This window comes from Hypanus sabinus, chromosome 13, assembly GCF_030144855.1.
Source record: "Hypanus sabinus isolate sHypSab1 chromosome 13, sHypSab1.hap1, whole genome shotgun sequence".
NCBI lineage: Eukaryota > Metazoa > Chordata > Chondrichthyes > Myliobatiformes > Dasyatidae > Hypanus > Hypanus sabinus.
In genome coordinates, this window is record NC_082718.1 from 74,275,571 (window position 1) to 74,300,784 (window position 25,214).

The window sequence follows — 25,214 nt, forward strand, 5'->3', positions numbered from 1 at the left end:
TAACACATTTCATGTCATATGCCGGTGATAATAAACCTGATTCTGATTCTGAATGGAAGACAGAATAGGTGAGCTTATCTGGAGCAGGGGTTCCCAACCTGGGTTCACGGATCAATCGGGTAATGGCAGAGATCCATGGTGTAAAAATAGTTGGCAACCCATGATCTGGAGCATGGTAACTGATGAGTGAAAGGATGAGAGTAAGCTGAAGAAGAATGCAGAATCTGAGACCCTGATTGGTTAACGGGAGCCTAGAAACTAGGGTGCCGTGAGAGATGGGATGGGAGCTGAGAACCCAGTGGCTGAAATGGAGCATGGGAATCATCACCCTGTAAGCAAGGTGCTAAACCATCAGGATTCCAAATGGTTGGAGAGCAGATCATCAGACACCTACACTAATTTGAAAGCATTATTGAAATGTTCATGCCATTAACTTTTGGAGTCTGTGAGGCAATGGGGGCCTGCATCACAGAGGTTTGGAAGTCACTGCCACATGTCCCTGTTCTCCTGATTTTTTTTCCTCCTCCTTTATTGATTTATTAAGATAGATTGCAAAATAGGCCTCCCAGCCCTTCAAGCCACATCCTCAGCAATCCTCCAATTTAACCCGAGCCTAATCATGGGACAATTAACCTACCAACTTGTTAGTCTTCAGACTACGGGAAGGAAATCGGAGCACCTGGAGGAAACGTATGTGGTCATGAGGAGAATATACCAACTCTAAACAGGCAGCATTGGGAACTGAACCAGGGTGGCCTCTACCGTAAAACGTTGTGCTAACCACTACACTACCGTGTGCCCCAAAGTATGGATTACTGCACCCTTGGATAAAGAGTAGATGAATGAGCTCAGAGCCCTCAAAAGTCATCCCCAAGTCTACTGGTGAATAGTTGGTTCTTAAATAGATTGTAGATGTGAAATAGAATGTGAAATGTGAACACTGCTTTCTACCGATATGCAAACCTACCCACCAACCCCCTTTCCTTCCCTGCCCCTTTAGAATGGGTTCCACATGTGCATTTCATATACAGCAATTAGGCACATAACTAGCTTGAGCCTGTGGGGTGAACTGTCACCGGGACAGAGAAGTATGAAAGTTCCCATATGTTCTATTGATACTTAAGTTTCATTAAAAATTAATTCACAGCTGATTAAGGATTAACAAGTTTTGAGAGAGAAAATAAATTGTCACCAAACCAACACACCTCTATCTCTGCATAACAGTGTCCTGCAAAGACATGTCCTCCATCATCAACAAGGTACTGCAGGAGTTTGCCAGCAGAGGGAGACCGCAGCAGAGTGGGATCCTTCTCTTTTTCAAACACACAAGTCTTGTTACCAATAGTGATCCGATACCTGTCAGTACATTGGAAGCATTGCTTACGTGACAAGAAGGAGAACTTTTAGGCAACATAATTTGTGTATCAATGCATTACCCAGGAGAACTCATACTTGTCTATCTCCTCTTTCATGTAGGTAGTGTGACTGTTGCCATCATAGGACAGTAAGAGGCCTCCATCACTTAATCGGTGAACATCAATCTCAATGTGAGAGTCATTCATAATAACAACATACAGAGTCTGTGACTGACGGGCTACCTGTACAATGGATATAAAAACATGAAAAAATATTGTAGAGGAACAAAAATAATTGTTTGAAACTCAAGGGAGAGGGTAAACTTGGAGAAATAATGGACAGTAAAATAATTAAAAGGCTGGCATGTTTTGATAAGCTCTGTAAACTGTCCACAACAGGAAGCTTTAGGGTGCAGGATAAAATGTCCTTCGCGCTGCTTGGCAAGTAATGCATTACATTTGGTGGTTGCATTTACAGGGTGGTTTCCATTGAGCACAAGCCCACACAGTGGTCAATCACGAAAAACAATGTAAAAGCTTTTGGAATTATAAGTTATGAGGTGAAAGTGGAGGCCAAGTCATTGAGTAATTTTAAAGCAGAGGTTGATACATTCTTGATTAGTTAGGGCATGAAGTGATATGAGGAGAGTACAGGTGATTGGGGCTGGGAGGGAAAGTGGAACAGCCATGGTGAAATGGTAGAGCAGACACAATGGGCCAAATGGACTAATTCTGTTCATAAATCTTAGGTCTTATGAAACAGTGCAGCTCTTAACCAAACATAATCAGTTACCTTCAGCAGTCCAACTCCATAATTCATGCAAGCTTTATTATTCTTTAAATAAAAACTCAAATGCAACTACATACATATACATTTACTAAGAAATGGGAAAACAATATATTGAGATGTATCTTCACCAATTCCCCTACCTGTAAGGAATATTTAGTTTCTTCATAAATGAGCTGCACGTTCACTAGGTTTAACAGGCTGCTGGCTGGGAGAACCTGACCTCTGTCAATGGTGGAAGAAAAATAATCATGAAAGGAACATCCTTTTTAGATTAGTCATGTGCACCAAGGTGCAATGAGATCCGTTGCTCGTGTGAAGCTCACAAACAATATACATGGTAATAGTAAACACAGCAACTAGCACAAATCAATAGAATGGTACCAAGTATAACAGTGCAAACTGATCACCGCAAAATGAAATGTTATAGTAACAATAATGGAGCAGTAGCATTAAAGGCTTGAGAACATGGCAGTGTCACTGGGAAGGGGATGTGAAACAGTTTGGAAGTCTAACAGCAGTGGGGATGAAGCTGTCCTTGAGTTTGGTCATCTAGGTTTTCAAATTCCTCTATCTTCTCCTCAAAGGTAGAAGAGAGCAAAGGGAATGGCCAGGGTAGCAGGCATGCTTGACTATACTGTTGTTCTTCCAGATGTAATGCACGCGAAGATGGATTGGATGGAAAGAAGAGGTGAACTTGTGATGAACTGGGCAGCAGTCAACCAGCACACCACAAGTTGCTGCAGGTTCCGTTGGTCCAGAGAAAAGCAGTTGGCTGAGATGCAGCTCTTTAGAATACTTTCTATAGTTATAATGCTTATAGATTTTATGATTAACAATCTTACAATGGTCATAATTTTCTATTGCTTTGATTTCTTCCTTCTAAGAAAGGCAGAAAATAAAAAGAGAGTTAGGATTGTCAGGCTACTATAACCTTAACTTGTTAAAGAGAACGATTTTAAGACTCTCTTACTTAAGCCTGTTTCCTCCAAGTTTTTAGTTAATGAGTGTCTTGTTCAGTTTTCTTTCCTAACCGTATACCTCTTCTTTTCTGAATTGCACATCATGTACTCATATGAAGGTGGAGAAACTTCTTCTCAACTATTTCTTGATTCATTTTTCAGGAGACAGCAACCCATTTTACATAGTGATATTAATCAGGACTCAGTAAACTCAAACCTATTGGGTCCTACAGATTAACTTGCATGCTGAAAGTCACATTTCAAGTTCTCTGCTCTTTTAAAATGCTTCTCTTCTCAAGAATCTTTGTGGTGATGTGTCTATGCCTGAATAGCTTCATGGTCTCTGTGATCACCAATCACCTCTGTAAGGGTTCTCCTTATACTAGCTGTATTATCAATGTAAAATGATATATCAACATTGAGCATTAATGTGTATGCACGCATGTAAGCTTATTGATGGCACACATTAGCCAGACATTAATTGAACAACTCATTTAATTCAGAGGATAATTGCTTGTGGCTATATTTCTATCAATCATCCTTCTTACATTCCACTTGTGGGAACCGTGCCAGTCTATGGAATTAGTCTTTTTGTTTTGGAGTTGGTCATAAACTGCCAATATAGCAAATTTAATGCAGAGGTGAAAAAAAGTTCCTAAGGCTGCCGAGCGGTAATCAATTCCAAATAGTGAAGTAAGTAGTTACTTTGCAGCACACCTGGTCTGCCCACCTTGGTAAATGAGATAAGGTGAGTTTTATTTGTACAGCTTCCTGTCCATATGCCTCTGCAGCAATCAATACAAGACCAACCAGTGGCATTTCCAAACATGTGTTTTTCAATGGGAAAGCCTGAGAAATGTCAAATTGTTGGAATGAACAGCCAGTTTTTGATGTACTGTAGACCATGGTCTGTCTTTGCGCGTTTTGCTGTGGGGAGTGGGTGAGAATGCTGATGCTTTCTGCTAGAATAAATAGGGGACAGGTTGATGCTACTTCTGTTTGGGAGGAGAGCAGAAGGGCTTTTGGGGTTCTTACAATATTTTCTTGTCATTCATTCTTTGGGGTTTTTCTTCTGATTTGAGGGTGCCTGTAGAGAGCAAGAATTTCAGGCTGTGTATTGTATACATTCTCTGATATTAAGTGGAACCACTGAACTATTGACTGTTTCGGTGGAATTGATGTGATAGGATAGAATTGCTACAGTCATTGTTTTTAGAGAACATAGAACATGGAACAGTCCTGCACAGGAACAGGCCTTTGGTCCACAATGATTTACCATCAGAAAATTGCATAGATTAGCTAAAAGCAGGATTTCATTATTGCCCTCTGACTGGAAACTGTAACCAGTGATACCCCTTTCTATCATGCTTCTCTATTGTGTTGTTCTATTGGCTGAGGATTATAATGCTATTTTTTATGGAAGACATGTTATTGGAAAGAATAATTCATTTTGTTTTTGGAAGGCTACTGCAGTTATCCCTACTAAAATGTTGCAGAATTTAAAACTATTTTCAAATTTTCTAATTTCACTTTGTTATTTTTCCAAAACACTTCTTGACTTCATGGTTCAAAAAAAAGACTGCTTCTCAGAAATAAACAGCATGTCACAGAACCTTATGCAATATGATTGCAAAATTTGCACAAGTTATTTGGGCCAGCTGCAAAAATGACACAATACAACTTTTAAAAAGAACAAGGAAATAGATAGATTGCCTATTTGTGGAAATCTGGTCAAGTGAAGCTAGAACAAATAGCAAAGTTCAAACTGCGTCAGCAGATTTTTTTTTACATAGAACATAGAAATTCTACAGCACATTACAGGCCCCTCAGCCCACAATGTTGTGCCCACCATGTAACCTACTCCAGAAGCTGTCTAGAATTTCCCTATCGCATAGTTCTTTATTTTTCTAAACTCCGTGTACCTATCTAAGAGTCTCTTAAAAGACCCTATTGTATCCACCTCTACCACCCTGACTGGCAGCGTATTCCACACATCCACTACTCTCTGTGTGAAAAACTTACCCCTGTCATCCCCCTTGTACCTACTTCCAAGCACCTTAAAACTATGCCTCCTTGTGTTAGCCATTTCAGCCCTGGGAAAAAGCCTCCGACTATCTAAACCATACGATCAATGCCTCTCATCATCTTATACACCTCTATCAGGTCCCCTCACATCCTCTGTCACTCCAAGGAGAAAAGGCCAAGTTCACTAAACCTATTTTCATAAGGGATACTCTCCAATCCAGGCAACATCCTTGTAAATCTCCTCCGCACATCCTTCCTGTAATGAGATGACTAGAACTGGACATAGTACTCCAAGTGGGGTCTAATCAAGATCTTATATATTTTTTATTCCAGCTATTTCCAATCCTGGGAGTTACTGTTAATGCTTGCAGTATATATACTTTTGAATTAGTCCTCCCTGGGATAGTAATACCCTGAATTGCTGAGGTTTTCCACATTACTGCTCTCTGTTTACAGTATCATTCATCTGACTGACCTACAAAATGTTCTCACTCCTCAAAACATTACCTTTCCAGAGAGTGCAGGAAATTGGTCATGCTTGTCTGAAAGGCTGAATCTGCCACATGCAAAGCACCACATATCACTCCAAGCACTGTATCTGGCCTCTCTGCCTACAAAAACAAAGAAATAAGTTATTTTCTTGATAAATGGAAATTATTCATTACATATTTTATGCATAGTAATGTACTGATTTTTGTACTTGACTCAACCAAAACTACTCCTCTTCACCTGCTGGTAGATCAGGGGTATCACAGTAAAAACCAACTACCTCCTTTCTATTCAAAAATAACTGATTCACCATCCTTAGAAGAACATTCACTCATATACTGGTTCCCTGACACGGTACTTGAATTAGATAGCCACTAAACCAATTCACTTGTGGCAACTGAACTTACATTTCACTTTAAAAGTGCTGACTCTATGGAAATTGTTACCACAGTTGGCTGTGGAGGCCAAGTCCTTGGGTATACTTAAGCCAGAGGTTAAAAGCTTTTTGATTAGTCGGGGCATGAAGGGATACGGGGAGAAGACAGGAGATTGGGACTGATAGGGAAAGTAGATCAGCCATGATGAAATGGCCTAATTCTGCACCTGTATCTATGGTCTTTATCTTTGTGAATAAAGAATTCATTTTGTGGGACAATTTTCTTTCAAACATCTGGTAAAACCCAGACAGAGCCCCTTTCCTTCAGGTCATAGTATGAACCCGAGCATCCAGTTACCTGTCCAATAAATTCTCCAAACCATTCCCACACTGACCCGCTCCCTGTGGCAACCAACACCACTGTAATGAGGCTCAAAGTAACAGCACCTTACTTTCCATCTGGGCTCATTGTGGCCTTTGGAACTCAGCATCAAATTCAGTAAGTCTGGGTATTAATTTCTCTGTTTGACTCAGAACTGGCCAGTTCTACCGTGTGTAAATCTGTAATATCTCCTTAGATTCTCTCTCTCCACTGAAAATGTTGTTTGGACCTGCATTTCACAGCTTTTGATATGTCCTTTTGTTTGTTTTCTTTTTCTCTAACTTCCCACATTATTCTGTCTGCCAGAAAGTTTCGTCAGTGTTATCGCATCTTTCAAATCTATCCTCATCATCATCATTATGTGCTGTGTCACATGACGTGGGTGATCATAGTCTTCTATCTGTCTTTAATCTGAGAAGTTTTAATAAGCTCTTCAAAACGTTTGCCTGTCCATTCTTTGATGTAAATCATCAATGTTATTTGCTGTCAACCGTGACTTTTTCTTACTAATTTTTCCATCACTGCAAGATGTTCAAACTTCTCTTTCCTCAGTACACATCCCAGAAATTCCAGCTGACATTTCCTGATTGATAACAGCTCTTTTCTTATTCCAGCTTTTTGCAGCACTTCCTCATTTGTTACCCTGTCCTTCCACGATATTTTCATCATTCTCAAAACCACATTCCTGCAACCTTGAGTCTTCCCTCATTTTGCTTTGATATTCTCCAACATTCACTTCTATATGTTACTGTGCAATGACATATGGAAGTGAAAGTTGGACCTGTCCTTACCAGCAGAAATATTACATTGTTCTACACAGAACATTGTCGCAGGAGAGCAGTCTCTCATCAGGGATGCTTACCACCCAGAACACGCTCTCTTGTCCCTGCTGGCATCAAGGAGAAGGCACAGGAGCCTCAAGATTCACACCACCAGGTTCAGGAACAGTTATTACTCTTCAACCATCAGGCTCTTGAACAAAAGGGGATAACTTCACTCACCCCATCATTGAAACATGTCCATAACCTATGGATTCACTTGCAAGGACTTTTCATCTCATGTTCTCAATATTTATTGTTTATTTATTCATTTACTTAGTTATTCATCCATTTATTTATTTATTTATTTATTTATTTATTTATTTATTTATTTATTTATTATTACTATTTATTTCTTTTTGTACTTGCAAAATCTGTTGACTTTTACACAGTGGTTGAATGCCCAAGTTTGTGTGGTCCTTCATTGATTCTGTTATGGTTATTATTCTATGAATTTATTGAATATGCCCACAAGAAAATCTCAGGGTTGTATATGGTGACATATATAGTGCCTATAAAAAGTATTCTCTCCTCTTGGAAGTTTTAATGTCTTATTGTTTTACAGCATTGAATTACAGTGGATTTAATTTGGCTTTTTGACATCAATCAATAGAAAAGATTTTTGTGTCAAAGTGAAAACAAATTACTACAAGTTGGTCTAAATTTATTACAATTATTAAACACAAAATAATTGATTGCATAATTACTTACCCCCCCCCCCCCCCCCAGTCAGTATTTAGTAGATGCACCTCTGGCAGCAATTACGGCCTTGAGTCTGTGTGGATATCAGCTTTACACATCTGGACACTGCAATTTTTCCCCATTTTTCTTTACAAAACTGCTCAAGTTCTGTCAGATTGCATGGGGATTGTGAGTGAACAGGCCTTTTCAATTCCAGCTTCAAATTCTCAATTGGATTGAGGCTGGATTCTGACTTGGCCACCCTAGGACATTAACTTTGTTGTTCTTATTTTCCAATATTTTTATTAGTTTCTACATAGAAGAATACAGACTACAAGAAAGTGTATATCAAAGGTCAAAAAAGATTTTTTTAAACTACCAATTACATTGTATCTGTTCACAATAGCAATCCCATTACCCTGTATTCGTATAAGTTAATCAATAGTTATATTGAACTATACTAATTTATTACAATAAAAAGAATCTAACCCCTACCAAGACCGAAGCTGTTCATTAAGGAGAAAAAAAGGTAAAATACCTTCTCATATAATAAAAATCAATAATAGGCAACATCTGAGTTTAAACAATGAATTGAAGGTTTTGAAAATAATTCAGAACAGGTCCCCACAATGTTTGAAAGTCTTGATGAGTTTCAAAAATTGAACAACAAATCTTCTCTAAATCTAAACATGGCATAAAGTTGCATAACCATTGAGCATGAGTAGGAGGAAAAATAGTTTTTCATTTAAAGAAAAGCGTCCTCCTAGCTATAAGAAAGCTAAAGGCTAAAATATGTAAATCAGATGCCTTCAGCTTAATATCTTGTCCTGCAACAATACTGAATAGGGCTGTCAGAGGGTTTGGTTTAAAATTGACTTTAAAAAGTAAGGAAAAAGTTTGAAAAACTTCCTTCCAATATTTTTCAAGATTTGGCCAAGTCCAAAACATATGAATCAATGAAGCTTCATTCACTTTTTTTTAAGCCATTCCTATGTAGTGTTGGCTTTATGCTTGGGGCCATAGTCTTGCGAGAAAATAAATCTTCTCCCAAGTTGCAGACTGCATTGGGTTTTCCTACAGGATTTCCTTCTACTTTGCTACATTCATTTTACCCTCTACCTTCACAAGCCTTCCAGGGCCTGCTGTAGTGAAGCATCCCCACAGCATGATGCAGCCACCACCACGCTTCACGGTGGGGATGGTGTGTTTTTAATGATGGGATTTAGTCTGATAGCTGAAAAGCTCAATTTTGGTTTCATCAGACCATAGAGCTTTCTTCCAGCTGACTTCAGAATCTTCCACATTGAACTGATTTGAATTGAATTGACTTTATCACTTACATCCTTCATATACATGAGTAAAAATCTTTATATTATATCTCCACCTAAATGTGCAATGTGCAATTTATGGCAATTTTTAATAAATATTATGTACAACGGTATAGTAAATATAACATAGAAATATAGTTGCATCAGCATAAATTAATCAGTCTGAAGGCCTGGTGGAAGAAGCTGTCCCGGAGCCAGTTGATCCTGGCTTTTATGCTGTGGTACCATTTCCCGGATGGTAGTAGCTGGAACAGTTTGTGGTTGGGGTGACTCAGGTCTCCAAAGATCCTTCGGGCCCTTTTTACACACCTGTTTTTGTAAATGTCCTGAATAGTGGGAAGTTAACGTCTACAGATGCACTGGGCTGTCTGCACCACTCTCTGCAGAGTCCTGCGATTGAGGGAGGTACAGTTCCCATACCAGGCAGTGACACAGCCAGTCAGGATGCTCTCAATCATGTCCCTATAGAAAGTTCTTAAGATCTGGGGGCCCACACCAAACTTCTTCAACCATCTGAGGTGAAAGAAGTGCTGCTGTGCCTTCTTCACCACACATCCAGTATGTACTGACCACAGGAGATCCTCAGTGATGTTTATGCTGTTGTTAAAGCTGTTCAACCCCAGATCCATTGATGTCAATAGGGGCTAGTCTGTCTCCATTCCTCCTGTAGCCCACAACCAGCTCCTTTGTTTTTTTGCGACATTGAGGGAGAAGTTGCTTTCTTGACACCACCGTGTCAGGGTGATAACTTCCACCCTGTAGGCTGCCTCATTATTATTGAGATTAGGTCAATCAATGCTGTCAGAAAATTTAATTAGCAGATTGGAGCTGTGGGTGGTGACACAGTCATGGGTATACAGAGAGTAAAGGGGGGGGGCTTAATATTCAGCCCTGAGGGGCATCTGTGTTGAGGGTCAGAGGGGCAGAGGTGAGGAAGCCCATTCTTACCACCTGCCAGTGATCTGACAGGAAGTCCAGGATCCAGCTACACAATGTAGGGTGAAGGCCGAGGTCTCTGAGCTTCTTGTTGAGCCTGGAGGGAATTATGGTGTTGATTGCTGAACAGCGGTCCAAGAACAGCATTCTCACATAAGCATCCTTCTTCTCCAGATGTGTAAAGACGGTGTGTAGAGCTGTGGCTATTGCTTCGACTGTCAATCGGTTGTGTCAGTAGGTGAATTGTAGGGGATCCAGTTTGAGTGGTAGCACAAACTATAGATGTAGTCCATGACCAGGCTCTTAAAGCATTTGCTTATTATTGAGGTGAGTGCAACTGGACACCAATGTTCAGACATGTTACATTGGTCTTTTTAGGTACTGGAACAATGGTGGATGTTTTGAAGCAGGAGGACTCTACACTGGGGGAGGGAGAGATTAAAAATGTCTGTAAACACACCTGCCAGTTGTGCCACGCACATCCTGAGTACCCACCCTGGGATGTCATCCGGTCCTGAAGCCTTGTGACTGTCCACTCATTGGAAACACCTGTGGCAAACTTTGGCCGAGATTTCATGTGAGTTTTTTTTCCCACAGTGGCTTTCTCTTTGCCACTCTGTCATAAAGCTGTGACTGATGAAGCACCCGGGCAACAGTTGTTGTATGTGCAGTCTCTCCCATCTCAGCTACTGAAGCTTGTAACTCCTCCAGAGTTGTCATAGGTCTCTTGGTGATCTCCCTCACTAGTCCCCTTCTTGCATGATCACTCAATTTTTGAGGATAGTCTGCTGTAAGCAGATTTACAGTTGTGCGATATTCTTTCCATTTCTTAATGATTGACTTAACTGTACTCCAGGAGATATTCAGTGACTTGGAAACTTTCTTGTAACTCCTGACTTACAAGAAATCTCCTGACTTGTGCTTTTCACTAACCTTTTCGCAGAGTTTCTTGTGATAAAGTCTTACGGGGATTCTCAGATTCCTGTAAATAATGGTTAAGGTTGAGTCTGTGTATTCTGGTTTGGTAATTGCTGCAGCATATTTGAGCAACTGCTCTTTGGAGTGAAATAATGTCTCCTAACTTTTCACACCTTTTGGTTTTGACAAAAGGTGATTGCTGATGGAGATTAGACCGAACATTCCTTTCTTAATTAAAGCATAAAAGTCAGTGGATGTTCTTACCTTAATAATTTAAATTTTGGCTCCAACAAACCAGGTATGGCATTCCTTTCTTAATTAAAGAGGCTGGAATGTCTATCAAACTGATTGTCCTTTGTGGGGGTGGAACTGGACTCTCTGACAGTGGTGTCTGAAAAGAGGATGCTGTCCAAGTTGCATGCCATCTTGGACAATGTCTCCCATCCACTCCATAACATACCGGTTAGTCACAGGAGTACATTCAGCCAGAGACTCATTCCATCAAGATGCAACACTGAGCATCACAGGAAGTCATTTCTACCTGTGGCCATCAAACTTTACAACTCCTCCCTCCCTCGGAGTGTCAGGCACCCTGAGCCAATAGGCTGGTCCTGGACTAATTTCCACTTGGCATTACTTACTTATTATTATTTAATTATTTATGGCTTTGTTTTGCTATATTTCTTCACTATTCTTGGTTGGTGCAACTGTAACGAAACCCAATTTCCCTCGGGATCTATAAAGTATGTCTGTCGGTCTGTTTTGTATCAATAGTCCACTTACTTGACTGGAATATCTATTTTGTTTGAGGTGATTAAGTAGTCTTTGTCTTGGACTATCACTGTTGTTGGACATGTGACTGTGGGAGCTAGCTAGAAACTGTTTTCTGTATATGTGACATAGATGGTATACAAGCTCTGTATCTCTGTGCTTCGACAGAGAGACTTCCATAGCTGACTCTGTGGGAGTGCAGAAGGGGGTTCTCTCTCATAGCTTGCTACTAATAAAGGTGGAAAAGAATTAAATGTGGCAGTTGTTTCATTACATTGGGTTGATCACCTTTTACACTTGGAGTGTTCTTTTCTCTTCATGGTGTAGTTTTTGCCAGGATACTGATTCACCAGCAGCTGGACCTTCCTAATACAGGTGTATTTTTACTAGAGTCAATTGAAACACCTTGACTGCAAACAGGTCTCCAAAAACAGATCTCCATTTAACTAATTATGTGACTTCTAAAAACCAGTGATGATTTGGTGTGTCATATTAAGGGGGAGGGGTGAATACTTATGCAATGAATTATTTTGTGTTTTATATTTGTAATTAATTTAGATCAATATGTAGAGATCAGTTTTCACTTTGACACGAAAGTCTTTTTCTGCTGATCAGTGTCATAAAAGCCAAATTAGATCCACCATGATTCAATGTTGTAAAACAATAAAACATGAAAACTTCCAAAGGGGGGGGATGAATACTTTTTATAGGCACTGAATGTGCAATGAACAGCTCTATATCTTATATTGGATAATGACTACAGATGAAAGGTATTTAATTGATACTAAGACTAATTGATACTAGGATGCCCAAAGGTTGTAAACGTATCACATAAATTCAACTCAATATCTATCTTTAACTAGTACATACGTTTATTTTTATCTTATTACCAATGAACTTGATCTAAAGCTGGCACTAATACTTTTAAAAACTGATGGAAACAAATGTTATTCACCTTTCTCAAATTTAATATTCTCACTCACATCCACAAATAATGTGATGTCATTACCTGAATTTTGTCTGCAATGAGGTGGTCAAGCCAGCTAGTATCAATGGTGTTACATTGAAAACTCTCCGTTTCCAGAAGCTTTATCAAATACTCAACTGTAGTTCTAAAGTCCCCTCGGATTGAGAGTTCTTTAAGAGCTAAAACCATATTCCTAAAAGGAAAATTAAAATCAATACCGCTTTAAATTTTTGTGTGCTGCTAAGTCCTTTACAGGCCTCTTTTATTTTAAGTGACAGTCTTCCTTGTTATGATCTCACTATGCAATCGAGATGCTGACCAAGGGGGAATGTTACAAGTAGATGGACTCAGTATGCAATGATGTGAAACACTTCATCCTTTGAATAAATCCAGCGACTGCCAACCAAGGTCTCATTCTGTCAACAGTAGAGGCCTGTACCAATGTACGGAATGGAGTAAATGCAGCTCAGCTTTCATCACACCAGATTCCACTGTCTCCTTCATTCAAATTGTTTTCTTTGCTATTACCCTTGCTTTGTCAGATCCACTCAAAGGATGAGTTCAGGAAGGTTTCTTGATGCAAGAAGAAAAGAAGAGCTTACGAAAGATTCAAAAAACTAGGGAATGATGGAGATCTAGAAAATTATAAGGCTAGCAGGAAGGAGATTAAGAATGAAATTGGGAGAGCCAGAAAGGGCTATGAGAAGGCCTTGGCGGACAAGGTTAAGGAAACCCCAGGGAATTCTACAAATACGTGAAGAGCAAGAGGATAAGACATGAGAGAATAGGACCAACCAGGCGTGACAGTGGAAAAGTGTGCATGGAACCTGAGGAGACGGCAGAGGTACTTAATGAATACTTCAGCACTCACTATGGAAAAGGATCCTGGTGATTGTAGTGTTGACTTGCAGTGGACTGAAAAGCTTGAGCATGTAGATATTAAGGAAGAGGAAGTGCTGGAGCTTTTGGAAAGCATCAAGTTGGATAAGTCACCGTGACTGGACAGGAAGCACCCCAGGCTACTGTGGGAAGCAAGGGAAGAGATTGCTGTGCCTCTAGCAATAATCTTTGCATCATCAATGGGTATGGGAGAGGTCCCAGAGGATTGGAGGGTTGCGGATGTTGTTCCAATATTCAAGAAAAGGAGTAGGGATAGCCCAGGAAATTATAGGCCAATGAGTCTTACTTCAGTAGTTGGTAAGTTGATGGAAAAGATCCTGAGAGGCAGGATTTATGAACATTTGGAGAGGCATAATATGATTAGAAATAGTCAGCATGGCTTTGTCAAAGGCAGGTTGTACCTTATGAGCCTGATTGAATTTTTTGAGGATGTGACTAAACACATTGATAAAGGTAGAGCCGTAGATGTAGTGTATATGGATTTTAGCAAGGCTTTTGCTGAGATACCATGCTCAGCTTATTGAGAAAGTAAGGAAGCATGGGTCCAAAGATATATTGCTTTGTGGATCCAGAACTGGCTTGCCCAAAAAAGGAAAAGAGTGGTTGTAGACAAGTGGCCAGTGACCAGTGGTGTGCCTCAGGGATCTGTTCTGGGACCCCTACTCTTTGTGATTTTTATAAATGACCTGGATGAGGAAGTGGAGGGATGGGTTAGTAAATTTGCTGATGACACAAAGGCTGGGGGTGTTGCGGATAGTGTGGAGAGCTGTCAGAGGTTATAGCAGGACATTGATAGGATGCAAAACTGGAATTAAACTAGATATGAGGGGGAAGGGGAACCAGAGTGTAGGAACAGATGTATGGGAGAAGGAAGAAAAAGAAGACAGTAAAGTTCTTTGTACTGTTAGAGATAAACAGAGAGGAGGAGGTGGAGAATTTCTTAAATGCATTTATTTTAATGCTAGGAGCATTGTAAGAAAGGTGGATGAGCTTAGAGCACAGGTTGATACCTGGAAATATAATGTTGCAGCTATTAGTGAAACATGGTTGCAGCAGGGGTGTGATTGGCAACTAAATACTCCTGGATTCCTGGATTTCATTGCTTCAGGTGTGATAGAATCGGAGGGACAAAAGGGGGAGGTGTTGTGTTGCTTGTCAGAGAAAATATTACAGCGGTGCTCTGGCAGGATTGATTAGAGGCCCATCTAGGGAGACTATTTGGGAGGAATTGAGGAATGGGAAGGGTGTAGTAACACTTATAGGGGTGTATTATAGACCACCTAATGGGGAGCAAGAATTGGAGAAGCAAATTTGCAAGGAGATAGCAGATACTTGTAGTAAACACAGGGTTGTGATTGTGGGAGATTTTAATTTTCCACACATAGACTGGAAAGCCCATTCTGTAAAGGGGATGGATGGTTTGGAGTTTGTAAAATGTGTGCAGGATAGTTTTTTGCAGCAATACATAGAGGGACTAACTAGAAACTAGAGAAGGGGCAGTGTTGGATCTCCTGTTAGGGAATGAAATAGAAGGTATGTGTTGGGGAGCACTTCAGGTCCAGTGATCACAATGCCATTAGTTTTAATATAATTATGGAAAAGGATAGGACTGGACCCAGGATTGAGATTTTTGATTGCAGAAAGGCTAACTTTGAGGAGACGCAAAAGGATTTAGAAGGAGTGGATTGGGACAATTTGTTTTATGAGAAGGATGTAATAGAGAAATGGAGGTCATTTAATGGTAAATTTTGAGGGTACAGAATCTTTATGTTCTTGTTTGGTTGAAAGGAAAGGTTAAAAGTTTGAGAAAGCCATGGTTTTCAATGGATATTGGAAACTTGGTTAGGAAAAAGAGAGATATCTACAATAAATATAGGCAGCATGGAGTAAATGAGGTGCTCGAGGAAAATAAAGAATGTAAGCAGAATCTTAAAAAAGAAATTAGAAAAGCTAAAAGAAGATACCGGGTTGCTTTGGCAAGTAAAGTGAAAATAAATCCGAAGGGTTTCTACAGTTATATTAGACAATAGACAATAGGTGCAGAAGTAGAACATTTGGCCCTTCGAGCCTGCACCGCCATTTTAAGATCATGGCTGATCATCTACTATCAATACCCGGTTCCTGCCTTGTCCCCATATCCCTTGATTCCCCTATCCATAAGATACCTATCTAGCTCCTTCTTGAAAGCATCCAGAGAATTGGCCTCCACTACCTTCCGAGACAGTGCATTCCAGACCCCCACAACTCTCTGGGAGAAGAAGTTTTTCCTTAACTCTGTCCTAAATGACCTACCCCTTATTCTCAAACCATGCCCTCTGGTACTGGACTCTCCCAGCATCTGGAACATATTTAATATCTTGTCCAATCCATTAATAATCTTATATGTTTCAATCAGATCCCCTCTCAATCTCCTTAATTCCAGCATGTACAAGCCCAGTCTCTCTAACCTCTCTGCATAAGACAGTCCAGACATCCCAGGAATTAACCTCGTAAATCTACGCTGCACTTCCTCTACAGCCAGGATGTCCTTCCTTAACCCTGGAGACCAAAACTGTACACAATACTCCAGGCGTGGTCTCACCAGGGATCTGTACAAATGCAAGAGGATTTCCTTGCTCTTGTACTCAATTCCCTTTGTAATAAACGCCAACATTCCATTAGCCTTCTTCACTGCCTGCTGCACTTGCTCATTCACCTTCAGTGACTGATGAACAAGGACTCTTAGATCTCTTTGTATTTCTCCCTTACCTAACTCTACACCGTTCAGATAATAATCTGCCTTCCTGTTCTTACTCCCAAAGTGGATAACCTCACACTTATTCACATTAAACGCCATCTGCCAAGTATCTGCCCACTCACCCAGCCTATCCAAGTCACCCTGAATTCTCCTAACATCCTCATCACATGTCACACTGCCACCCAGCTTAGTATCATCAGCAAATTTGCTGATGTTATTTTCAATGCCTTCATCCAAATTGTTAACGTAAATGGTAAACAGTTGCGGTCCCACTACTGAGCCCTGTAGCACCCCACTAGTCACCACCTGCCATTCCGAGAAACACCCATTCACCGCTACCCTTTGCTTTCTACCTGCCAATCAGTTTTCTATCCATGTCAATGTCTTCCCCCCAATGCCCTGAGCTTTGATTTTACCCACCAATCTTCTATGTGGGACCTTATCAAATGCCTTCTGAAAATTGAGGTACACCACATCCACTGGATCTCCCCCGTCTAACTTCCTGGTTACATCCTCGAAAAACTCCAACAGATTAGTCAAGCATGATTTACCCTTGGTAAATCCACGCTGGCTCGGCCCAATCCTATCACTGCTAACTAGATATGCCACTATTTCATCCTTAATAATGGACTCTAGCATCTTCCCCACTACTGATGTCAGGCTGACAGGTCGATAGTTCTCTGTTTTCTCCCTCCCTCCTTTCTTAAAAAGTGGGATAACATTAACCATTCTCCAATCCTCAGGAACTGATCCTGAATCTAAGGAACATTGGAAAATGATTACCAATGCATCCGCAATTTCCAGGGCCACCTCCTTTAGTACCCTAGGATGCAGACCATCTGGACCTGGGGATTTGTCAGTCTTCAGTCCCATCAGTCTACTCATCACCGTTTCCTTCCTAATGTCAATCTGTTTCATTTCCTCTGTTATCCTATGTCCTTGGCCCATCCATACATCTGGGAGATTGCTTGTGTCTTCCTTAGTGAAAACAGATCTAAAGTACATTAAATTCTTCTGCCATTTCTCTGTTTCCCATAACAATTTCACCCAATTCATTCTTCAAGGGCCCAACATTATTCTTAACTATCTTCTTTCTCTTCACATACCTAAAAAAGCTTTTGCTATCTTCCTTTATATTCCTGGCTAGTTGCATTCGTACCTCATTTTTTCTCCCCGTATTGCCTTTTTAGTTAAGTTCTGTTGTTCCTTAAAAACTTCCCAATCATCTGTCTTCCCACTCACCTTAGCTCTGTCATACTTCCTTTTTTTTTAATGCTATGCAATCTCTGACTTCCTTTGTCAACCACTGTGGCCCCTTTCCCCCCTTTGAATCCTTCCTTCTCTGGGGGATGAACTGATTTTGCACCTTGTGCATTATTCCCAAGAATACCTGCCATTGCTGTTCCACTGTCTTTTCTGCTAGGCTATCTGTCCAGTCAACTTTGGCCAGCTCCTCCCTCATGGCTCCACAGTTTCCCCGTTCAACTGCAACACTGACACCTCCAAACTGCCCTTATCCTTCTCAAATTGCAGATAAAAACTTATCATATTATGATCACTACCTCCTAATGGCTCCTTTACTGCAAGATCGCTTATCAAATCCTGTTCATTACATAACACTAAATCCAGAATAGACTTGTCCCTGGTCGGCTCTAGTACAAGCTGTTCCAAGAATGCATCCCGTAGGCACTCTACAAACTCCCTATCCTGGGGTCCAGCACCAACCTGATTCTCCCAGTTCACCTGCATGTTGAAATCCCCCATAACTACTGTGACATTACCTTTGCCACATGCCAATGTTAACTCCCTATTCAACTTGCACCCAATATCCATGCTACTGTTTGGTGGCCTGTAGACAACACCCATTAGGGTCTTTTTGCCCTTACTGTTCCTCAGTTCTATCCACAGAGGCTCTACTTCTCCTGACCTTATGTCCCCCCTTGCAAAGGACTGAATCTCATTCCTCACCAACAGGGCCACTCCATCCCCTCTGCCCACATTTCTGTCCCTACGATAGCACATATACCCTTGTACATTCATTTCCCAGGTCTGATCTCCCTGCAGCCATGTCTCCGTTATCCCAACAACATCATAGTTACCCATTCACACCTGAGCTTCAAGCTCATCCGCCTTATTTCTGACACTTCGTGCATTCAGATATTAGCCCATTTCTCCTCTCTCTGTTTGTATCGCTGCCTTTAATATTAATAGCAAAAGGATAGTGAGGGATAAAATTGGTCCCTTAGAGAATCAGAGTGGCCAGCTATGTGTGGAGCTGAAAGAGATGGGGGAGATTTTGAACAATTTTCTTCGGTATTCACTAAGGAGAAGGATATTGAATTGTGTAAGCTAAGGGAAATAAGTAGGGGAGTTATGGAAACTATGATGATTAAAGAGGAGTTTTTAAGATATAAAGGTGGATAAATCTCCAGATCCTGACAGGATATTCCCTAGGACCTTGAGGGAACTTAGTGTAGAAGTAACAGGGGCTCTGACAGAAATATTTCAAATGTCATTAGAAACGGGGATGGTGCCAGATTATCGGCATATTGCTCATATGGTTCCATTGTTTAAAAAGGTTTCTAAGAGTAAACCTAGCAATTATAGGCCTGTCAGTTTGATGTCAGTGGTGGGTAAATTAATGGAAAGTATTCTTAGAGATGGTATATATAATTAGCTGGTTAGACCGGTTCTGATTAGGAACAGTCAGCATGAATTTCTGTGTGGAAGGTCACGTTTGACAAATTTTATTGAATTTTTTGAAGACATTATGAGGAACGTTGATGAGGGTAAAGCAGTGGATGTTGTCTATATGGACTTCAGTGAAGCCTTTGACAAGGTTCCACACGGAAGGTTAGTTAGGAAGGTTCAATTGTTAGGTATTAATATCGAAGTAGTAAAATGGATTCGACAGCGGCTGGATGGGAGATGCCAGAGAGTAGTGGTGGATAACTGTTTGTCAGGTTGGAGGCCGGTGACTAGTGGTGTGCCTCAGGGATCTGTACTGGGTCCAATGTTGTTTGTCATTTACATTAATGATCTGGATGATGGGGTGGTAAATTGGATTAGTAAGTATGCAGATGATACTAAGGTAGGTGGTGTTGTGGGTAATGAAGTAGGTTTTCAAAGCTTGCAGGGAGCGCTGGCCAGTTAGAAGAGTGGGCTGAACAATGGCAGATGGAGTTTAATACTGATAAGTGTGAGGTGCTACATTTTGGTAGGAATAATCCAAATAGGACATACATGGTAAATGGTAGGACATTGCAGAATGCGGTAGAACAGAGTGATCTAGGAATAATGGTGCATAGTTCCCTGAAGGTGGAATCTCATGTGGATAGGGTGGTGAAGAAAGCTTTTGGTATGCTGGCCTTTATAAATCAGAGCATTGTGTATAGGAGTTGGGATGTAATGTTAAAATTGAACAAGGCATTGGTAAGGCCAAATTTTGAGTATTGTGTACAGTTCTGGTCACCGAATTATAGGAAAGATATCAACAAAATAGAGAGAGTACAGAGACGATTTACTAGAATGTTACCTGGGTTTCAGCACCTAAGTTACAGAGAAAGGTTGAACAAGTTAGGTCTTTATTCTTTGGAGTGTAGAAGGTTGAGGGGGGATTTGATAGAGGTATTTAAAATTATGAGGGGGATAGATAGAGTTGATGTGGATAGGTTTTTTCCATTAAGTGTAGGAGAGATTCAAACAAGAGGACATGAGTTGAGAGTTAGGGGGCAAAAGTTTAATACGAGGGGTATTTCTTTACTCAGAGAGTGGTAGCTGTGTGGAACGAGCTTCCAATAGAAGTGCTAGAGGCAGGTTCGGTATTGTCATTTAAGGTAAAATTGGATAGGTATATGGACAGAAACGGAATGGAGGGTTATGGGCTGAGTGCGGGTGAGTGGGACTAGGTGAGAGTAAGCGTTCGGCACAGACTAGAAGGGCCGAGATGGCCTGTTTCCATGGTGTAATTGTTATATGGTTATATGGTTATCTTGTATTTCCATACAATGCTACATTAGGCTGTTACAAATCTATTGCCAGAGAAGTACTTACATAAATAGGTAAACCACCTTCATACGAGCAAGGACAGAAAACAGGGCAAAGTGAGTATACTTACTTATTCAGTAAGTTATGGGTTAAAGTATTTGGTGAGTACATTTCTAACTCTTCTGGCTTCAGTCTCATTGTCATCTGTTGCGAAATTGTTAGATTGTGTGGGGGGTTGCATTCAGGAAAACAATGAAATGGCGCGCTGCCGTCTGACAGCGTTTTCAGGTTTCTCCGGTTACCCCATCCACACTGATCTGCCCAAGTGGCATTTTCAAAATTACACACCTTGGACAGCACTTCTGAAAAGCTTTGGCTTCGGGGGACGAAAGCACCGTTTTAGTGTGGACGAAGGTGTGTTGCCTTTATGGCAGTTATTTAGTTTATAATATTTTTGCTTAGTAATTCATTTGTTAGCTTTCTAGTTAAAGTTAGGATTGTTTAAAGTTGTCTACGATGACGTCACATCCGGTTTCGCTGCGCCCTGTGGGAAAATACCGGTTTGGAGAAACGGGAAGGTGGGGGACGAGACATTTGCGAGTGCAAGCAAGCAGCGACGTTTTCTCTCTATGCACCAGGAACATTGTGAAGGCAACATTGTGAGTTATGAGATAATCGATATGTTGAATTAAAATGTTAACGCCGATCCTGTTAAAAGTAACGATGGTCGATAATGTTTATGTTTTCGTTAGTTAAAGAGTTGCGGATAGTTTGCGTTGAAGTGTATTTAAAGCAGTCAATGGCGTAGGCAGATTCTGACTGTATGCTGCACTTTAATGTAATGTAGTTGTTGTAGTTTTACTTTTGCAAGTATTTACGATGTAATTGTAATATCAAGAAGGAAACAAATGCTGTACAAATCTTGTATTGTTTTATCAACAGTTTTCACCATACGTTAATGTGGAAAGAGTGAACAGTAAATGGTTAATCTTACTGGGATCCTGTCATCATTGACAAAGGTTTAACTCGGTGTTTAGCTCAGCGTTATCTTAACATGCCGAGCGAGAACACTACAGTGAAAAAGCGGCATTATCAGGTGTTTCAAATGCTGCAATGACAACTCGATCCAGCACCAAGTCGTTGCCATCCAGCGACAGGGGCAGTAGGGCATCATCAAGTAAGGCCGCCCATGCAAGAGCTAAGGCAGAAGACACCAGGGTGCGACTGCACTACGCCAAACAAGAAGCAGAATTGAAAATGGAAGCGGCTGCCAGAGAAGCCGAAAACCAGTTGGAAAATTTTCCTAAGGTGTCAGCCAAGGATCACATTAAGTTAAGGGAGCTCGGAGATTTACTCATGGAGATCCAAGGAGCCAACGAAGATGGCTACTCAACTGGTCTAGTATACCTAGATACTCCATCCGGGATTAGACAAATCGTGGACCATCTTCCATTTGGGCTGCAGGACAGGTGGGTGTCTGTTGCCTCAGAGTACAAAGAAGACCACAATGGTCGATTTCCTCCCTTTAAGTATTTCACTAGGTTTGTGTGCAGGGAGGCGAAGAAGCGAAACAACCCTAGCCTCATGGGTCAAGGAAGCAGTACAGTTTACACAAAGCCAGATAAATCCTCTTTGAATAATTTCAACATTGATAAACCCGTCTCAGTGCTTAACAATGAAGTCTTTACAACTAACCATGACCCTGGCAAGAATTGCCCATTGCATAACAAACCCCACCCCCTCAGAAAAAGCAGAACGTTTAGGGAAAAACCCCTTGAAGAGAGGATGGCCCTTCTCAAGAAGAAAAGAATATGTTTTAAATGCTGTTCCTCGACCTCTCACTTTGCTAGAGAATGTACAATCTCCATGAAGTGTCTGGAATGTGATAGCACTAATCACAATGTGGCCATGCATCCCGGCCCGTTACCGCAAACCGACAACGCTCCTTCACCTCCACAACAGGACGGTGGGGAGAGAGAGGCTCACTCCAGGACAACAGTTGTCAGCTCGAGCTGTACAGAAGTTTGCGGTCAAGCTCAGTCAAGCCGTTCTTGTTCAAAGATCTGCCTCACTAAGGTGTACCCTAAAGGAGCCAAAGACAAGGCCATCAAAGCCTATGTAATTCTGGACGATCAGAGCAATCGCTCACTAGTCAGCCCAGAGTTCTTTAAATTGTTCAACATTGAGAGCAAGCAGTTCCCATACTACCTTAGAACTTGCTCAGGCAACGCAGAAACTCATGGAAGGAAGGCGGAAGGCTTCCAGCTTGAGTCCCTGGATGGTAAAGTTGTCATCTGTCTCCCTCCACTCTTAGAGTGCAATGAAATTTTGAATAACCGCACTGAGATCCCGACGCCAAGTGCGGTGCTACAGCAGCCACATCTCCGCCACATCGCCAAACACAACCCAGAACTGGATACAACAGCAGAAATACTCCTGCTATTAGGAAGAGATATTCTTTGGGTGCATACGGTTAGGCAGCAGGTCAATGGACCACACGACACCCCCTTTGCGCAACGCCTGGATCTAGGTTGGGTGGTGATAGGAGAGGTGTGCCCTGGCAATGTGCACAAACCGACGATTAGCACACTCAAGACCAATGTGCTAGAGAGTGGCCGCCATTCAATTTTCCAACCCCGCACAAGTGTCACATGTATTAAGGAAGCACGACAAGGCTTTAACAAACGTAAAGTAACTGACAAGACGCTGGGTCAGTCAGTCTTTGCTCAAACTGAGCATGATGATAAACTTGCTCAATCAGTTGAAGATGCCATTTTCTTAAAAACAAAGGACACCAAGGTCTTCAGAGATGAAGCAAATAATGGGGTCGCCCCACTGCGTTTCAGAGAACCACGCCAGTGCTTGCCAAACAACAAAGAGCAGGCAGTCAAGCGGTTCATGTCCTTGCAAAAAACCCTGAAAAGGAAACCTGAGATGCAGCAATGCACCCGATTGACCCATGAGGTACTGTGCACACTAATGGCAGAGGTCACAGCCATTATAAATGCACGACCACTCCTACCCCTTCATACTCTCGCCATCAATGCTCCTTACGCAGAAGGCAGGAGCTCCCCCTCCACCGGGGGACTTCTCTGATAAGGACCTGTACTTAAAGCAGTGGAGACAGGTCCAGGCTCTGGCAAATCGGTCCTGGTCTCACTACATTCCCTAGCAGGGACGGACATGTCAGGAAAGTTGAGTTGAAAACTACCGACCAAGGTGATGTGAAAATATACCAAAGGGCTGTTACAGGAGTCATTCTACTTCTACCTAAGGATTGATTAGAGACTAAAGTTTTGTATTATGTTCATTGTGACCTTACGAAGGTCAAGCGGGGAGTGTGTTGCCTTTATGGCAGTTATTTAGTTTATAATATTTTCGCTTAGTAATTCATTTGTTAGCATTCTAGTTAAAGTTAGGATTGTTTAAAGTTGTCTGTGAGATATCGCGGCATGTGATGACGTCACATCCGGTTTCACCACGTCCTGTGGGAAAATACCGGTTTGGAGAAACGGGAAGGTGGGGGTTGAGACATGTGCGAGTGCAAGCAAGCAGCAACGTTTTCTCTCTATGCACCAGGAACATTGTGAAGGCAACGCTGTGAGTTATGAGATAATCGATATGTTGAATTAAAATGTTAACGCCGATCCTGTTAAAAGTAACGACGGTCGATAATGTTTATGTTTTCGTTAGTTAAAGAGTTGTGGATAGTTTGCGTTGAAGTGTATTTAAAGCAGTCAATGGCGTAGGTAGATTCTGACTGTATGCTGCACTTTAATTGTTGTAGTTTTACTTTTGAAAGTATTTACAATGTAATTGTAATATCAAGAAGGAAACAAATGCTGTACAAATCTTGTATTGTTTTATCAACAGTTTTCACCATACATTGATGTGGAAGAGTGAACAGTAAATGGTTCATCTTACTGGGATCCTGTTGTCATTGACAAAGGTTTAACTCGGTGTTTAGCTCAGCGTTATCTAAACACGCCGAGCGAGAACACTACAGAAGGGTAAAAACAAAGGGAAAAAGCTTCAGTTACAGATTTATCCGGTGTCGTGTGGACATAGCCTAAGAGAGTGATGACTGCTTGTTAATCCTGCCTAGAGGAATGTAAACAGCAGGAAATGAAAGAGGACAATGCTGAGAAATGTAAATCTGTTGAAACAATGAGATGAAAAACACAACAGCTGCCGTAGAATTTGAGTTAATGTTCTACAAGTGCCTGGCAGATCAGGTAAAATTTGCATTGAAATAAAACAAAGTTACTGTTACAGTGGATCAGCTGGCATTAGAATGGACACTTCTGGTACAAATACGAAAGATTAAGTATCTGAAATAATTGAATTTAATCAAAATCCCAAAGGCTACAGCACGCTAGAGAGAAGGTGAGTTGGGGTATAGTAGAACAGATTATATTGGGCTCTATTGGAACGATGGTTTAGGTTAAGCTTTAGGGAAATAGTAAAAAAAGTATCCCCAGCAGCTGTGTAACAGAGGACTCTCTGATCTCCGGACTGTTCCTGAGGATGCACACCGAGACCAACATCCGGTGCTGCTGGCAGATCAACTCGGTCAAAGATGCTCTTTGGTCGGCCCGAAACTTGATAGTCTACCAGCACATGGAGATGTCTGTGGGGGAATGCTGCCGACTGGCACATTCTCGGCTGCAGGAGTACGTGCTGAGGGACGCACTCAAACTCAGTACAGCCACTGCGGGCCCGGTGGGGAAGGACCACAGTCTAGGGTTCTTCTCCCACGGGAGCTGAGGGGTAGGGGGGTTGGGTGTACACCCCT

The 25,214-nt window shown here is 41.3% G+C and overlaps 1 protein-coding gene across 6 annotated transcripts in view; it reads right to left on the reverse strand.

Annotated features, from left to right (window-relative positions):
* Positions 1 to 25,214, reverse strand: part of acacb (acetyl-CoA carboxylase beta) — a 162,319-nt gene that overhangs the window by 88,080 nt on the left and 49,025 nt on the right. For 5 of the 6 annotated variants that reach the window (XR_009515406.1, XR_009515407.1, XM_059987884.1 and 2 more), the window contains exons 13-17: positions 12,838 to 12,988; positions 5,637 to 5,740; positions 2,286 to 2,367; positions 1,453 to 1,598; positions 1,206 to 1,356 (exon numbers count right to left, since the gene is read on the reverse strand). Coding sequence is in view for 4 of the 6 variants with exons in the window: in XM_059987884.1 (XP_059843867.1) it covers positions 1,206 to 1,356; positions 1,453 to 1,598; positions 2,286 to 2,367; positions 5,637 to 5,740; positions 12,838 to 12,988 (634 nt within the window). In the remaining 2 variants the exon portion in view is untranslated. The remainder of the gene's footprint in view (positions 1 to 1,205; positions 1,357 to 1,452; positions 1,599 to 2,285; positions 2,368 to 5,636; positions 5,741 to 12,837; positions 12,989 to 25,214) is intronic. The other variant, XM_059987885.1, reaches the window with a different exon arrangement.